Source organism: Microcaecilia unicolor, chromosome 1, assembly GCF_901765095.1.
Source record: "Microcaecilia unicolor chromosome 1, aMicUni1.1, whole genome shotgun sequence".
NCBI lineage: Eukaryota > Metazoa > Chordata > Amphibia > Gymnophiona > Siphonopidae > Microcaecilia > Microcaecilia unicolor.
Window position 1 is genome coordinate 467,515,646 of NC_044031.1, and position 18,592 is coordinate 467,534,237.

The 18,592-nt window shown below is 40.4% G+C and overlaps 1 protein-coding gene across 4 annotated transcripts in view; it reads left to right on the top strand.

Moving 5' to 3' along the window:
* RBBP8 (RB binding protein 8, endonuclease) overlaps positions 1-14,891 on the top strand; it is a 278,475-nt gene extending 263,584 nt beyond the window's left edge. For 2 of the 4 annotated variants that reach the window (XM_030213470.1, XM_030213478.1), the window contains exons 19-20: positions 4,528-4,669; positions 14,726-14,891. In XM_030213470.1, the coding sequence (XP_030069330.1) occupies positions 4,528-4,669; positions 14,726-14,823 (240 nt within the window). In that variant the 3' untranslated portion in view covers positions 14,824-14,891. Of the gene's footprint in view, positions 1-4,527; positions 4,670-14,725 lie in introns of those variants that run through there. The other 2 variants (XM_030213463.1, XM_030213485.1) reach the window with 2 other exon arrangements.
* Positions 14,892-18,592: the final 3,701 nt, after the last annotated feature.

The window sequence follows — 18,592 nt, forward strand, 5'->3', positions numbered from 1 at the left end:
CCCAGTGAGATTGTTGGAACTTGTCTGATGATACTCGTTGGGGGATGGCTACAGCTGTTTTATCAGAGGTGGGCCCAGGTAACCTCAGATCAGTGGGTTCTGGAGGTCATGAAGATCGGTTATTCATTAGAATTCTGTTGCCAGTTGCCTTCCTAGAGTCTCTGTGCTGGTCACCTTGAAAGGCTTTTGCCATTTGTATACCTTGGACAGGCTTCTGTCACTGGAAGCAGTGGTCCCAGTACCTCAGACAGAGAGAGGTTCTAGAAGATATTCATTTACTTTGCAGTGCCCAAGAAGTCAGATTCCTTTCAGCTGATACTAGATCTCAAGAGTCAAAAGAGTGCTGTCACCTGATAGTGGTGGTCTTGCACGGAGTGTTTTAAAATCCTACATTAACAGTCAGACCCTTCCTAGTGCATCCTGAGAATGCACCCTGCAGAGCAAGGTACACTGCCATTTTTCAGGATGGCAGCGCTTGAGGCAGGAACGAGTGGGCATTCCTCTTGTCTCCCGTTTTAAGGTACAACTGGTGGACTTAGGGAGAGGTCAGGGTAGGAGGGTGCCACTAGACACAAGGGAATTAATTTTCTTAGGGAAAGGAGGTTGGGGGAAGGGAGAGGGCTACTAGACTACCAAGGAAAGCGTTTGAAGTGTGGGTAGGGGGATCAGATCAGGGAGGGAGTGGGCCACTAGATTATCAGGAATTAGAAGTTCAGGGAAGGACGAAGGGGGTCCGTGCAGATGCTGGTGGCTTTTTTTTTTTAATTTTTATTTTTTTAATGTCACTCTTCTTGTCAGTCCGTGTGCCAATCACAACTCGTTCACTGACAGGAAGGGTGATCTGTAACAATGAGCTGTGGATTATTACCATGATATTAATGCAATAGTAATTTGCATACTCATTGCTTATAGTATGCAGTGGTATTTTTGGAGCATTAGTTTTATAGTAGATTCCTGTGCTGAGCGGGCTGTACTGCGAGTCTTTCTACATGAGCGCCTCAGGGTATTGTTAGTGCAACAGCATTGGCATTTGTCAACTGTTGGGGGACATCAGGAGTTGACCTCTGGCACAGGAAACAGAATCTCGTTGGCACACGTTGCAGAGACCAGCAGCATGGAGGCAGACTGTCTCAGCAGGAACTTGCTGAATCCTGAAGAGTGGTATCTATTTGCGGAATGTTGGAGTGGAGGAGTAGCCTAGTAGTTAGTGCAGTGGACTTTGATCCTAGGAAACTGGGTTTGATTCCCACTGCAGCTCCTTGTGATTCTGGGCAAGTCACTTAACCCTTCATTGCCCCAGGTACAAATAAGTACCTGTATATACTATGTAAACCGCTTTGAATGTAGTTGCAAAAAAACACAGAAAGGCGGTATATCAAGTCCAATTCCCTTTCCCCTTTCCAAGCATTGTCCTTCGTTGGGAACTCCCAGTAATGGTTCTGATGGAAACAGCAGTAAGTGCAAGGGTCACAGGAAAGAACCATTGTCTGCGGGTATAGATGTATTCGTGCACCTTAGCCTGGCCCCATGTGGGGACCGTGTATGCTTTCCCTCTGTGCCTGGTGATAGGCTAGGTGGTCCAATGGATCAAGAAGCACCAAGGTGTGGTTTTTCTGGTAATTCCAGATTGGCAAAGGAGGCCTTGGTATAAGGATCTTGTAAGATTGAAGGTCAGGGATCCACTGCTGCTGCCATTGTTGGACAGGAGCCCATTTGGATGCCAAGTGTGACTGTTCTTGCCTGCAGTGTGGCTCTTGAGCAGGCACTTTTCCTAAATAAGTTATTCGACTAGGGTTATCAAGACCTTATTGATTTTCTGGAAGTGCTCCACATCCTTGGCTTATGCTAGTTTTTGGCAAATCTTCGAGGATTGGTGTGACGACAGGGTTCACTCTACTTTCAGCATTGGTAGGTGAGGTCTTGAACTGACTTCAAGATGGCATGGATAAGGGTTTGACTATGTCTTCCCTCTAGGTACAGTTATTTGTTTTTATTTATTAGGATTTATTTACCGCCTTTTTGAAGGAATTCACTCAAGGCGTACAGTAAGAATAGGTCAAACATGAGCAATAGGCAATTACAGGAGTAAAAATAGTCAAATAACAATACAAAGTATGGTATACTACTTACAATGTCAGCACAATAAGTAATTAATAGAGCATTATAACTGATAGTGAAGAGTAAAGCAAAGATGTAACATATAGATAGGTAAGACAGTAGGAAGAGTTAGAAAGTAAGGTGACTAATTTAAAGAAAGTTGCGAATGAGGACGGAGGGATGGTTAAATATTATTTCAGCAAGGGTAGGAGTAGATAAATATGTCCGGCTGCAGTATATGCAGCACGAGTCACTCCTTGTGTGTGTGTGAGAGAGACTAGCAAGTTAGCTACTTCTTCCATTAAAGGCCTGGTTGAAGAGCCAAGCTTTCACCTGCTTCCTGAACTAGAGATAGTCTTGTGTTAAGCAAAGCCTTTCAGGCAGTGCATTCCAGAGTGTGGGGGCTACTCCAGAGAAGGCTCGCTTGTAGGTATCACATTGTGTAATGTCTTTTGGAGACGGTGTAGTTAGTGAAAGTCCTTGGGAGGACATTAGAGTCCTTGGTGGTGTGTGGAGTATCATCCTATTTTTCAGGTACTCGGGGCTATTTCCTTTCAGGGCCTTGAAGATCATAAGTACATAAGTAATGCCATACTAGGAAAAGACCAAGGGTCCATCGAGCCCAGCATCCTGTCCACGACAGTGGCCAATCCAGGCCAAGGGCACCTGGCAAGCTTCCCAAACGTACAAACATTCTATACATGTTATTCCTGGAATTTTGGATTTTTCCAAGTGCATTTAGTAGCGGTTTATGGACTTGTCCTTTAGGAAACCGTCCAACCCCTTTTTAAACTCTGCTAAGCTAACCGCCTTCACCACTTTCTCCGGCAACGAATTCCAGAGTTTAATTACACGTTGGGTGAAGAAAAAGTTTCTCCGATTTGTTTTAAATTTACTACACTGTAGTTTCATCGCATGCCCCCTAGTCCTAGTATTTTTGGAAAGCGTGAACAGACGCTTCACATCCACCTGTTCCACTCCTCATTATTTTATATACCTCTATCATGTCTCCCCTCAGCCGTCTCTTCTCCAAGCTGTATAGCCCTAGCCTCCTTAGTCTTTCTTCATAGGGAAGTCGTCCCATCCCCGCTATCATTTTAGTCGCCCTTTGCTGCACCTTTTCCAATTCTACTATATCTTTCTTGAGATGCGGCGACCAGAATTGAACACAATACTCAAGGTGCGGTCGCACCATGGAGCGATACAACGGCATTATAACATCCTCACACCTGTTTTCCATACCTTTCCTAATAATACCCAACATTCTATTCGCTTTCTTAGCCGCAGCAGATATAGAGTTACTGGTAGCCAATGAAGTTTTTGCAAAAATGGTGTGATGTGGTCAAGTGCAACCTTCTATGAATCTTGCTCTTTTGGGGGGCTGGGCAGTGGCATTGCATCCAGATGTTTCACTGCTTTTCAAGGGCTTTGAGCATTTTCGTCTTCCATTCAGGAGTATTGTCTCCTTGGGGTTTGACTCTGGTAGGCGCCTTTTGAGTCTTTTACACAAGAGATGATTAAGGAACTTTCCTTAAGTTAGTCATTTTGGTGGCTACCACTTCAGCTAGATGTATTTTGGAATTGCAGGCTCTCCTGTCAGGAACTGTTCCTTCTCATCTCCTGGGAGAAAGTAGTCCTTCAGTGCCATCCTTTCTGCCAAAGCTGGTTTCCCCTTTTCACCTCAACCAGTCTATTATTCTATGTTTTTGCTCGAGTGGAGGCAAGGGAAGCTCTTTATTGTTTGGATGTGGAAGGCTATCCACTGTGCAGAGGATAGAGGAATTTAAGAAGTTCAACAGACTATTTGTACTGTATTGTATAATGTATCTTATATTCTGCCTTTATCCTTAGGATGTAAGGCAGATCACAAATAAAGAAGCCTTCACATAAAAGGGAATTAACAACTGTTTTTTTGCTTACCTTAAAATTAAATGAATTTACAATTACTGATCTAAAAATAAGCAAGTTTTAAGTGCCTTTAAAAAAAGATAATAAGACAATATTTGACGGATTTGATATGGAATATTATTCCAAATTTTAGCACTTGTTCTCAGTCTTCAGCTTCTGGTAGGAGAGCATATACCCACTTGTCGAGAATGATCTGGAGAGACTCAAGGAAAGAAAATTAGCAGCTAAGACCTAATTTCTCCTTTTAAGTAAGAAAAAAAAAAAAACATGGTTCCGTAAAGGTCAGGGCTAAGAGCATAAATCCCTGTACTATATCAGTTAACAATGTAAGACAGGATTTATTTCCCCTTTACAAAAAAGGTACATGGGGGCAAAAATGTGCAAATGAGATTGTAGTGTATTAACCAGCCTTACAGTTTAGTATATAATACTTGGAACTTGCCTATTACTCTGTGCTGATGGACATTACAGAAGATGTGTGAGTTGTGTCTCTGCTTAGAGCTTACTAGTTTGTACTGATAGTATTATGCAGATCTTCCAGAAGAAGAGAGAGCAAAGAAGCTAGCTTCCTGCTCAAGGCATCGATTCCGCTACATCCCCCCCAGCACACCAGAGAACTTCTGGGAGGTTGGATTTCCCTCCACTCAAACATGCTTGAACAGAGGTCAGTGATTAGAACAGACATCACTTTTGGTATATGTTTCCCTGGAAGATGGTTATAGGTTATGGATGACATGTAGGAGTAGCAAATGTGCTGAAAAGAAAAACAGCATTTGTGCTGACAAGAAAAACAGAATTTTTACTATTTTTTTCTCCCATTTTGTTTTTGGTTGTAATGATAGTGACCTTGAAACATAAACTTTGGATATTTTAAAGACAATCTGAAAATAGGCATGGTGTGGTTTCAGCAGCAAATTAGTTTGCATGGAAATATGCTATTAACATACAGCACAATGAGCACAATCTCTTTTCTTTACAGCAACAGTACTTCAAGTACAATTTAGACAGATTAAATCAAAAATAAACTTTCCACATTTTTTAAAAAGTGAATGAAAAAAAGAAGGTTAAGTTGTAAGTAGGGATTTCTTTAAAGTTTCGACAAGGTTTTGAGCATGACATTCATATTTGCTGTACTAGGAGGCAATACAATTTCTAACTCTTTATTTTACTGTTATCCTTTCACTATTAGATAAGGATTTCACTTGATATTTGTCAAGTTCTTTTCACAAAAGAATAGTTTTGATGTGTTGCCAGTTTGGCCATGGTACTTCTACTTTCTGCCACAGGGGAATGGCCAAATGTCACATTATTTTTTTGCCTTCATAATATAAATTATGTAAAATAAAATTCCTTTCATGTTGCAATGAACTATGGTCTTTGTTTGATCTGCTGTAATACTGCACCCTTGACTCTGGCACGTTTTGCTTGTGAACAAGTCAGGGCTCCAGTAAGGCACAGAAAGCCCAATAATATGTGTATTGAGCAGAGCCTTCCATGTTCATGTACTGAGCACACTGACGTCTCAGTTATAGGCTGCCAGGTTCAGTTTACTCATCATCCAGTCCAGAAACCCTTATTTGGTAAGAACAAAGACAAGCTCACTGCCTCTAGCAGACCTTGAGCAACTTTTATGTTCTCAGCTAGCCAGTCTGTAACCAACCAAGGAGAGCTCTGCACAGTGTAAAACCTTGCACAGAAGTACAGGAAAGCAAGAACAGTAGAAAGGGGGTTGTTCTCTTGAAAAGACAGAATTTCTCTCTGTATATAATGTTTATAGGTCTATTTTATTTAGTTACTTTCAGATACTGAATATACTGCACATCATGAGAATGACACTACTTTGCTTTTTACAATATAAAAATTAAAATGATGGAAAATAAATTACAATTAACTGTATTTAAAAGGCTAGTAGATAAATATGGGTGAAAAAAGGCACAACATTATAGAAAGGGTGGAACAAAAATGGAGAGCGGGAGGAAGGAATGAGTAGAAGGGGGATAGATGTTATATATCATTCTGAGGAAGATTATTAGGAATGGAAAACAAAAATAAGGACGTTATAATGCCTTTCTGTCACTCCATGGTGCAACCACACCTCGAATATTGTGTGTAATTCTCATCGCCGCATCTCAAAAAAGATAGTGGAATTAGAAAAGGTACAGAGAAGGGCTACGAAAATGATAAAAGGGGGTGGGACGACTTCTCTATGACTAAACTAGATCCTGCAGTGCCTGCTAGATTCTATCTGTTAACGCTGTGGTACAAAGTTTGTAAAACTAAGTGGAAAAGACTATGGAGATTAGTTGATAAAATTTGCTTTTTATATTTTTATTTTGCCTATCACTAACCTACAATTTCTCCTTTAAACCCCAATCGTTAAGTTTCCAAAGCACAATGCAAAATAGTTTTCACTTACCAGAGAAATGTCCTCTCAAAACTTCTCAGAAACTAATGAGTGGAGTGCGGGTAGATGTGAATCGCTAGTTTACTCTTTGCAAAAATGCTAGGACTAGGGGGCACGCAATGAAGTTACAAAGTAGTAAATTTAAAACAAATCTGAGAAAATATTTCTTCACTCAACCTGTAATGAAACTCTGGAATTTGTTGCCAGAGAATGTAAAAGCAGTAAGCTTAGTGGAGTTTAAAAAAGGTTTGGATAGCTTCCTAAAAGAAAAATCAATAAGCCATTATTAAAATGGACGAGGAAAATCCACTGCTTATTTCTAGGATAAGCTGCATTTAAATGTATTGTACTGTTTTGGGATCTTGCCAGGTATTTGTAACCTGGATTGGCTACTGTTTAAAACAGGATACTGGGCTTGATGGACCTTCAGACTGTCCCCAGTATGGCAATACTTATGTAATGTCTGTTCTACCCTTATTGTTCTGTCTGTTTTACCTGTCTGTTTACCTGTCTTATCTAGATTGTAAGCTCTTTGAGCAGGGACTGTCTATTTGTGTATGGTGTACAGCGCTGCATATGCTTTGTAGTACTATAGAAATTATAAGTAGTAGTAGTAATGTGACATTCTCTATACCTCTCAATCTGGTTTCAGTGCTGAGTGTTAGGAATCTTGGTGAGCAAGGGAAATTAGCTGTTATTATGCAATTTGATTTATGGAGTGTATTTAACCTGGTCAATCATAGTTTGTTATTGCATATTTTGGATAGTATTGAGATAACAGGAAATATGTTAAATTGGTTTAGAGCAGTGGTTCTCAACCAGTGCGTCACCAAAACTTTGACAGCACATTTGTGCTTTCTTTAACAACCTTGTATGTGGCAGATTGGGAAGAGCTGAGATCCAGGACATCAAGTACTTAAAATCTCCATTACTAGTTCCTACGTCTGTCACCTGCCCCGACTGGAAACATTGCAGGCCTCCAGCCCACTGCTCTCCTCCATCCCAGCATTATACAGACTCTGGCGTCTGTATTTCCCATGTATCATTGTTAGCAGCAATGAAATGATATATAAGGTATTTTCTTTGTTTAGCTACAAATTGTAGTGTTCATTGTGTTCTGCATGTGACCATGGTCTGTGAGGTATGTCGCAAAAGAAGAAAGGTTGAGAACCACTGGTTTAGAGGATTCCTCACAACCAGATCTTTAGAGTTAAAATGAACAGGACTTTTTCTGATAATTGGCCTGCGAATGTGAGGTGAGGTACCTCAAGGTTTCCCTCTGTTGCCTGTTTTATTCAACCTATTGATGTCTTCCTTTGGCTTGAAACTAGAAAAGACAGGCAATCAGATTTTTATCTATGCAGATGGCATCCAAAATAAGTGAGATGCAACATTATATCATTTGTATGTATTTGATTGCTAGATAAAAAAAGACTCTGAACCACTCAGTGAATGGTGAACCTCATGCCACACACTGAGCCTGACAATCTCACTGCTACCACAAAAATAAAGAAAGGACATGTCTGTCACGAAATGCCTAGCCACCCGCCTGGGGTTACTCCGCAGCCACCTGGCAACACTAGCACCGTCCTCCCACCGACTGGGTCACAACCATCTCTGTGCGAGTCTCCCGCTCTCAAATTAACCCCATTGATTTCTAGGTTACTGGAGGCCACACTCTCAGTGTGGCACAGTGGTCCCACCCAGTGGACCCACAGTTCCCAGAAAGCACTCACAGACCCAACACACAAACCACCAGGATTCTTTACCAGTCCAGACAGAGAGGCAAACTAAATATTGTTTATTTTCTTAAAACATTGAACAGTGGAACAAAGTGCAATCAGCAAACAGGTAACTGAAATATAGATCAATTATAACACTAACTAAATATTTGTATACTTTCTGAAGATCAGGGCATATAGCTGCTCACAAGTTATCAAATGTAACTGTTTACAGAGCCTTAGCAAAGAGATATGTCTCTCTCTTCTTCCTGGCTAAGACTGGAGCAAAAGCCAGTACACTTCAAATGAAAGTGAGCCTCTGTGCCAATCAGAGCCCAGGACAAGAAAATTTCAAACATATACTGCTTCTTGCTTCCTGTTTGTGTGCTAAAACTAAAGAAAAGAACATTCAGTTCTCTGTAACAGCTTTACAGCAAAGAAACACCACCTGCAGGCCAAATAGGAGAAATACACTTCAGGACATAATACAGGAAAATATCCAATACATTGGGCTTAACACACACTATTTCTTCACAGTATGTCTGTGTTATTATTATGTACGTTTTATTGGGAACCGCTTAGGCGTAGGTGGGTATAGGTTTTAAAATAAATATAAATAAATTTGAAAAAGGCTTACCTCCAGTACATCAATGCCATAGAGGTATTTAAATTTTTCTATCATACCCCTCTCTCCTGCCTTCCTTCCAGAGTATACATGTTGAGGTCTATAAGTCTTATGACTGAAACCATAGAAATACTTCACCCCCTATACTTGGCTGCCCATCCTGTAGTAAGGAGATTTATGAAGGGTTTGTTCCTTCAGAAGCCTCTAATAAAAACACCACTTGTAGCCTGGGATGCTAATTTAATATATGGTCTCATAAAAGCACCATTTGAACTTTTAGATTCAGCACACATAGTAGATGATGACAGACAAAGACCTGTACGGTCCATCCAGTCTGCCCAACAAGATAAACTCATTACATATGGTATGTGATACTTCATATGTATACCTGATCTTGATTTGTCCTTGCCATATTCAGGGCGTAGACTGTAGAAGTCTGCCCAGCAATGTCCTTCTTCTAAAGTTTCTGAAGTCAAAGGCCCTGAAAAGCTACACTCCAGCTCATCCAAATCTATTTAGCCACGATCAGGGCACAGACCATAGAAGTCCCAGCACTGGCCTTGTTCTCCACCTTCTGAAGCTGAATCTGTCCAGCCATGATTAGGGCACAGACCATATAAGTCTGCCCAGCACTGGATTTGCTTCCTAATTACCGGTATTGCCACCCAATCTCACTAAGCTTCTGTGAATCCATTCAAATTCCTGTGTCTATCCCATGCATTTTTGAATTCCGTTACCATTTTCATCTCTACCATTTTCATCTCCACCACCTCCTGTGGGAGGGCATTCCAGGTATCTACCACCCTCTTCGTGAAAAAATAATTCCTGACATCATTCCTTAGTCTGCCCCCTTTCAATCTCAATTCATGCCTTCTAGTACTAGCACCTTTCCGTCTCTGGAACAGGTTTGCTTGCAGATTAATACCTTTCAAAGATTTGACCGTCTTTATCATATCACCCCTGTTTCTCCTTCCTCCAGGGCTGCGTTTTTCAACCAGTGTGCTGTGACTGCTTCCCTGGTATGCTGCAGAGATCCCGTGAAGATCCACTCTACAGAGATATGCTGCATCGTCCACCTGTGCCACATGCCCCCCACCCGACCCGGCATCTTTCACCCCTGCTTTCCTCCGTTCACCATGGTCTGCCAACTTTTTATTCCTGTTCTCCCAATGCTTTTCCAACCTTTTTATTCATTACCAGCAGTGTCAGTGATTAAGGTAGGCCAATCCTGGAAGCTTTCTTTCTGCAGCTCCCACCTCCTCTGATGCAACTTCCTGACCCCACATAGGTGGGAACTTCAGAAAAAAAGCTTCAGGGAGTGCCGATGCTGCAGGCACTGAATGAGAAGGTTGGAGGAGCGTCAGAGAGAGGAGGAAAGGCATAAAAATAGTTGCTAGACCTCAGGGGGTCGTGGTTGGAAGATGGCTGATTTGGAGGGGGCGCTGGTTTGAGTGGAAGATGCTAGGGAGGGGAGAGGGCAAGGATGGAATATGCTGGTTCTGGGGGGGCTGTGCGGGTGGAAGATGTCTGAACTTAGGGGGAAAAGAGGAAAAAAAAGTTGCCCATTAGCTGAGCAGAGTAGTACAGGGTGGGCAGGGAAACAAAGATGCCTGAGTACGAGGCAGGGCGGGAGAGAGATGCTGGGAAGGGGGAGGTGATCTGGAGATGAGAGAGATTGGATAAAGTAGTGAGAAAGTGGGAGAGAGGCTGGAGTAATGGAAGGAGGGGTGGAAGGTAGCAGAGGGAAAAGTGGGAAAGTCGCTGGACTCAAAGATGGAAAGAGAAAAATCAAGAGAGATGTCTGCCCTTGGATGAGGAGAAAGAGCTGGGTGGTAGAAGCAGGGACACGGGGTGGGAGGGCGGACACAGAAGGTGCTAGAGAGGACAGGATGCAGAGGGAATGATGGAGAGGGAAAAAATGTCAAATGAACGGGATACCCTGGAAAGAGCAGAAGATGGGACTCAGGGCTAGGGAATCAGAGCAGAAGATGACTGGGAATTGGGGACTGAGTTGAGTGTTTGGGAGGGACTATGGATGGAAGAGATAGAGAGAGACTTGAGGGGATAGTGAGGATCTGGCAATTAGTAGGTAAGAGTGAGGGTGTGTTGATGGGTTGGGAGATTGGGAGAATGAGTGAGGATGTGAAAATGGGGAGGGGGATAGGAGAGAGGAGATGAACTCTGGGGGGGGGGGGGGGGGGAAGGCTGAGAAATAATGTAAATGACCTGGTAGACTGGAGAGAGGATGAGAGGCATTGAAAAAGGATGGGGGTCCTGAGGAAGACGTATTGGAGGAAGGGGATGATGGGTCTCTGAAAGGGTTGAGTAGAGGTAGAAATGGGGTTAAAAAGGTGGTGAAAGAGAGGCAATATGAGTGGGGTAGAGAGTAAGAAATTAAAAGGTTTGCCATCTAGTGTGACGGAAATGCCCTTGACCCTTTTTCCTTTGCCGCCCAAAAACTGCTTTAGTACCTTCTACATCTTTATGAAGTCAGGTTTGAAAACCAGCTCCATTATGCACAAACTGCACTAAGCTGAACCTTATCACCATCACACCGAAGGTGAACCCATCTTCATACATCTTCTAATTGTTTGCTTTTTGCAGGGCTTTCTGTGTCCTGGGACCTCAACATTGTTCTAACCTAGTTGTTGAAAGTTCCATTTGAGGCATAGGCTCCTATGATCTGAAGTACCTGATTTGGAAGGTCTAATATTTGGTAGCAGTAACTTCAGCACATAGTTAGTGGGGACAAAGCTCTAGTGACTTACCCACCCTATACAAAGTTTTCAACAATAGCTTGGTTCTGTACATCCCCATCTGAAGTTCCTACCTAAGACAGTGTCAGATTCATTCATTGCCTTGCCAGCATTTTTCCCTTAGCCACATGGACACAATGTTGAAAGTGCCATGCATGTTTTGGATTGCAGACAAGCCATAGACTAAAGCCCTAAGTCTGCCATTGCCAAGTGCATTGTCTAACTGGCTAATAAACTACTTTTCCTCCTCTTACACCCAGGCAGGCTTTAGGATCATATTGAAGCTCATAATGCCCAAGCCATGGCTGTGTCGGTAGCCCACTGGGTCAGCCTCCATGGAGGAGATTTGCAGTGCCGCAGCATGGACTTCTCACTATTGTTTGGAAAGATTTGTTCTTCCAGAATCTGTCCTAGGATGAGGATTAAATTCCACCATCACTCCCAGGCCTATTTTTTTTTCTTAATTTTCAGGCTGCCACCTTTTCTTCCTGTGTGATTCTCCTTTTTCGATTGAAGGCAGTCTATAGCTAGGAAGTCATTTGTGATTGTGACTATCCTGATTGTGACTTTGAAGTTTTGAGGAGATTTTATAGAAATCACTCTTGAAGATACAGCATTCATCCTTGAAATTATTCTTGAGAAGGACACTCACCCTATAGGAGATCATTAAGCTAAGGTTTTGTGAATTTATTGAACTTTTGAAATAGAAATTTTAAATCAAGCAATGATGAAATGACTGGGTCAGTATTGTTGCAAAGCGATGGTAGTAGTGAAATCTATATTGAGCTTGACTCTTGTCCTGAATGGATTATGAATGTGTCAGTTAATAAGTTTGTTTTATACAGTTGAAGTAACGCTAATTGATGGATACGGCAATAAATTTAAAATCTGTATAAGAATAAAAGCAATAAAAATAGAGAGAATATTTTGTGCAGACATATCTAAAGTCTGATTGATTTTCATATATAGCTTGATTTTTCTGAATATTGGACCGGTGAGGCAACATCAGAATAAGACTAACTGAAGCCTTTCAAGACATTTTATTCTGATCGTTGTCTTTACAGCTTTGTCTAAAACATGACATACAATGTATTTACATTATAGTTTATATAGAATTTATGCTCCTTAGGTGAGTTAGTTATACATGAATACTGTGCAATATTTCTGAAGTGTATGCAGCAAATAGTTGAACAAGTATGTATTAACTGTACTTCAAATTCTTTTTCAACTAGTAGCTTGAAATTCTCCCAAACCCTTGGGAGTATCTGATCTTAGAAAGTGTAATAAATTTCCCGACACACACTGTATCAATTTAATCCAAACTGCAAGCCCTGTAAGCTATTAGTATATTTAAGAATGTGACTTTTTTTTTTTTACACTACTGTTCCTGCAGCACAAGGGGTATTGCAGAGGAGATGCTTGTAGACTGAAAAATGACATAAAAGATGACGTTGTACTAATTGATAACAGGGTGATGATTACTATTTTTGTGGAGACTTAAAAACTTACATGTTATCTACATTACTCCAGAACCTCAAGAGAATAGGTCTGTTTCAGAAATTAGGTAAATCAATATGGCAGCTGATTGATACATCGGATTTTAGTCATTGAGTATGCTCTGGTTTGCAAACATTTTTATGCTTCTTTCATATTTTTAATTTCCTTAACTCTGTTTATCTCAGTTTGCAGGTCCACTGTTCAAATTTAGGATTAACACTAGTAGTTTGTTTTCATAGTCAGTGTTCACTCTGAAATGCAGCAGTAGGTTTCATTTTCATCTCCACAGTGAATAATAGAAGCTTTGCATTGGACCAGTCCTAGCCAAAGACTTTGACAGGCAAATAAATATTTATCTGCCTTTTCTGCTAACATTTCTATCAAAAGGCAACATGATGGAATGCTTATAGCATTGGACTATTATCTGGGAGACCTCCTGAGGTAGAAATTTTACTCCCCTCTGCCACTGACTCTGTATTTCTTTGGGCAAGTTAATTTCTCCATGTCTCTCTGAAACTGTTTTTGATGACTTAGCTTTGGAGAATCTAGGAAGCAAGAAAGACATGTAAAAATATGCAAAATATGATATCAGAACATACTGCATCTAAAACAGTTCTACTTTATACTGTTGGCATGTTCCAAATCCATGTTTGCATTTTTTCAATTTTTTGGGGTGTCTGAAATTGTTTCTAGGTCAGTTCCCCCTGGACAGTCCCCACCCACCAATTCCCATCTGGACAGTTTCCACCTAGGACAATTCCCACTGAACCAATTCCCACACCACCAGGGAGGACTATTCCCACCCATAACCCCAAAAAATACAAAATACACTAGGGCAAGTAATCTCCCTCCCTTTTTTCTTCCAGATCATTGGGGGGGGGGCAATACCCCCCCCCCCCCCCCCCACATACACACATAACATTCTTTTTTACACATCCCTTTCCATACACACAGGTCATGTGGGGGACAATGCCCTCCACACACCCCAAACTAGGTTTCAACCTAACTCATGTTTAATCTGTGATCTAAATGTCATAAATAAATAGATAAATACAAACTGTAGTTCATGGGGGGGGGGGGGGGGGGACAATGCCCCCACACACCCAAACTAGGTTTCAACCTAATTCAGCCCCTCAAAATGACACCGATTGCAATTTGTAACAAATTACTTCTCTACATATGAAAAGTTGCTCTAACCTCCTTGTTCCAGACACCGTAACAAAAAAAAAAAAAAACTGCCAGGACTTATAGGACTCGATACAAGAAAGAAGCTATGGGTCGGTGAAAAAAAAGACTAAGGAGGGTGGGAAATGACATGGGGGGGGGGGGTCCTTGGTGGGAATTGATGGGTAGGAGCTGTCCAATGGGATCTCGTCTGATACCCTGAAATCGTACCTAAATTGTTTCACACTGTTTTTTTATGCTGTTTGCCATTATTTCAAAATTTGTAATGCAGCAGTTTCTTTTTGCCTTTTCCCGTCCTATTGGTTTCACAGCCATAGGGTCTAAACGGGTTACTCCAGAATGTAAAGGGTTATCCCCCTGAGTTTCAGATAAAGACCTATGTACATGCGGTATCTAATACAGATCAGATCAGAGCTTTCCCACTGGTCAAAAAAGTTGTTTCTCTGAGGGTGATGCTACAGAGAAACAACTTGATTGTGCTGATGCTGTAACAACTTTTCATTTTCTGACATTCTGGGTCTTTATTTGACAGGTTATATTAAGGAGGCGCATTCTCCTTGCCAGCGTCCAAGAAGGAGGCAACCTTATAATGCAATGTTTTCCCATAAAAGCAAGGAACAGAAGACCTAAACGATGTGGCTGAGTTGTGAAAATATCTCCTTTCCATTAGGTATACATAGTTACTATGAACCTGTAATTAAAAAAAAAAAAATCACAGCTTGATTTTGTAAATCAGTTTCATCTGGATTCTAAACATTTTTTGAAGCAACATCACCGCGTATTAGGATATTTCTATTCAATAGTGATATTTTCCTTTTCTGTATGATCATTTTATTTTGTTTTTGCACTTCTAAAACCAATAGGGTGCTACATTTTGCACTGGATAACTTAAAATAAACTTCATAGCTTTACTCTCTTGTCCCTTTTTAAGTAATTGGGATATAAATATTTCTTTGTAATAAAAAAAAGTGAAGGATTCTGCAATTCTTTGTTGTCTAAATTTATTACAGACAGTTTTAAACTTTGCTTTATTTTTCTCTCTCCTAAATCAGAAGCAGGCTTTTATCAAATTCAAGTTTCAGGTTTATTAAGGACTTCCTAACCCGCCTATCAAACTTGTGTTTAGGCAGCTTACAATCTAGAAGGGGTAGAAAAACAATAAATTAAAAACGCACTAAGAAGTTGAAAAGGACTGAGTGATACAATGGGGACAAGGGAGGAATTACAATAGCCAACAGGAAAGTAAGAGAAGGGGTGAGGAAAACACAATGGGAGAAAAGAACACTATATTAAAGCATTATGTATTCCATGCAAATCCAGCTAGCACCCATTGGCTTCCAGGAAATAATAGGTTTTATGTATCCTCATATTACTTTTATTTGTTTGTTTATAGCCTGCTAATCTGAAGTACTTTCTTACAGTAGAGAGTTCTTTCATATTAATCAGAAATAAAATAAACAGCAAAGCAACAACAGCATAAAATAGTACATCCTGGCTGAGTGGATAAAATACAACAGTATTGATATCTGTGCCAACAATGACCAAGAATATAGAAACAATCAAAAACTGATTGATAAAAACATTAGGATATACTTATCCCAAATGGAAAACATAAAAACAAATATGGTTGTGTGCAAAAGTTTAGGCATCCTTGGCAAAGCAAACAAGATGCAGGCTCTACATGGTACACCGATAAACAAATTGCCAACTATTGATTTGCACCAAAAGTAACAACAGCATCTTACTGCTGACATTATAAAGGGGAAAAATCCTCCGAATGTTAGCAGGCACTCCACTATATAACTGTGCCCTGTCTTCTATTATCGGCATTAAACCCCCCCTTTTTTTTTTTAACTCATTTTCTACATTATATTAACAATACATGGAATTAACTGCAGGGAAACTGTATAACTATGAAAAGGAACTTAGCTGTTTTGTGTGGTTCCAATTCAACAAATCTTTCCTGACGTCGGCCAGCATTTTGTGTCAGCAGTAAGAGGCTGTTGTTACTTTTGGCATTAATCAATAGTTTGAAGAGTAATTTGTCTATTGGTATTTGATTTAGTCCTCCACACCTCCTATTTTTTTTTTCAGTTGTGGTTTTACAGAGTTAAACACAACAGGTTTCTGCCAATTTTAAGGCAGTATTTCCAATTTCTTGTTTTTCATCTTATTGAATATGGCACGGGCAAAAATTTGGACATTCTTTCTTCATTACTACGTTTTTCAAGTTGTTAATATGGCCCAAAAAAACTGACTTGTCTTATTAGGCCATCGAGTCAAGTGAAGATAGTTCCACAGTTGAACACTCGCTCTGATTCGTCTAACCTCTCAGAATGTGATTAATCTGTTCTTACAACCATATACTCCTCTCAGCAGCTATCTGAGCATTTGAAAATGAAGAAATAATACAAAGCAAGGAAAGGATATCATTTTTCCAAATGCTTCCAGCTAGCAATTTCAACGTCAGAAACATGGTTCAAATATGGAAATTTACATGGAGCTGTTGAAGTCAAGGCAAGATCTGGAAGACCAAAAAAAATATGATAAAACTAACCCAAAACTAGTCAGACTTCCAAAACAGAACCCACAGTTCACTACAAGTGATCTGCATGAGAAAGTTGTTGGAAGAAACTTTTTTCTCTAACGTCCTCACAAAAGTAATATGACATGTACAAAAGGCAGCTTGATATGCTTGAAACATTTTGGACTGATAAAAAAAATGAACTGTTAGCCACAACCACACAAGATGTGTTTGGAGAAAAAAAGGATGGAGCTATTAGTCTCTAGGGTTGTGTGGCAGCCAATGGTATAGGAAATATTGTATGGATGGAAGGAAAAATGGATTCTGTTAAATGTCAAAATGTCCTAGAAGCTGATGGAATTGAAACTGAAAAATGTATGGATGTAATGATCTGAAACAAAAATGAAATATGTACAGGTAAGATATTAAAAGTCTGTGGGGAGTTCTCAAAAATGCAGTGCATGCAAGGAGACCTTGAACTAGAAGAGGTCTTAGGAAGAGGGAAAAATTACAAAAGCAAGGATAGAAAGACTTTGCACTAACTACAGGAAATGTTGAAGCTGTTACTTCTACTAAAGATGCTGCCACAATGTACTGACTGACAGGGTATCTTTTCTTATTTTGACTAGGTAAAATAGTTGCAAATGAATAGTAAACACATCTTTCTGTAACTTTATGAATTAACTTTGAACCATCAGGATGGCCTGAGGGATGTAGGACCATATGCAGAGATTCATTGTGGGGCTTCATTTGCATAAGTCAGTAGTGACCCTGAATACCACTTAGACTTTGTGTGAACTTCTGTTCATTTAGGGATTCATTGGAATATATAATTTGGCCAGGGATGCACAAAAATGTGCACCTAACTACAATATTTCTAATCATGTAGTAAACAAATATAAGAACCACAATCCATGATAATTGGGCAAGGATATAAGTTTTCAGCAAAATCTTGTTTGAAGAGCAAAGTCTTAACTATCTCAAAAGTGCTTCTAGTTTGCACTTAAAACAGTAGTGCACTCTACAAGGCTGGATCGAAAACAGTCTGTTCTGGATTTTATGAATAGGGTTTTAACTGCTGGAATACAGGGACAAGCCTGCTATGAGGATATAAGAGGAAGCCAGGCAGACTTCAGACAATATGGTACCTTTTTAAATGTAAGCATAAGACTTCGTTTTCATTCTCTAAGAGATGATGAGACTCTGAGCATTCTAAGGACAGGACTAATCCTGTCGTATAAATTAGACTCAGTCCCCCTAATTCTAGAAATTTGTGCATGCAATGCACAGAATTAGATTAGTTGCACATGTAACTTAATTAGATGCTAATTGGTTTAAACTAATTGGTTGTAATTGATGTTAATTAGCTCTAATTAGCATTTACAAGCAATACTGATCTTAGTATTCTATAAGTTGTGCGCTCATGGGTCGATAAGAAGCCCTGCGCTGTTCCAAACAGCAATCTAAAAATAGTGCTGGAACAGCGTGGGGCTATAACACCCCTATGATCAAAGCTAATAGCAATCACATGTATGTATTCTATTAGCTCTGATCATAGGGTTACTTCTCTGACCATAGGGTTACTTCTGCGGGAGGATTGTTCCTGGGCATGTGTCCAAGGCACAATCCTCCCATATAAGTTGTTTGACAGGTCTGAGCTGTCAAAAAAACAGAAGAGGTTTGACAGGTCCGTGATTTTCTCCTGGACCTGTCAAACCTAAGCCCACCCCAACACAAGATCTGGAGGTTCAGTGGACTTCCAGGCCCCCCACCCCCAAAGCACAAAAACCCTGGTGGTCTTGTGTTTTGGAGGTGGACAGGCTTAGGTTTGATAGGTCTGGGATAAAATCCCGGACCTGTCAAACCTCTTCAGTG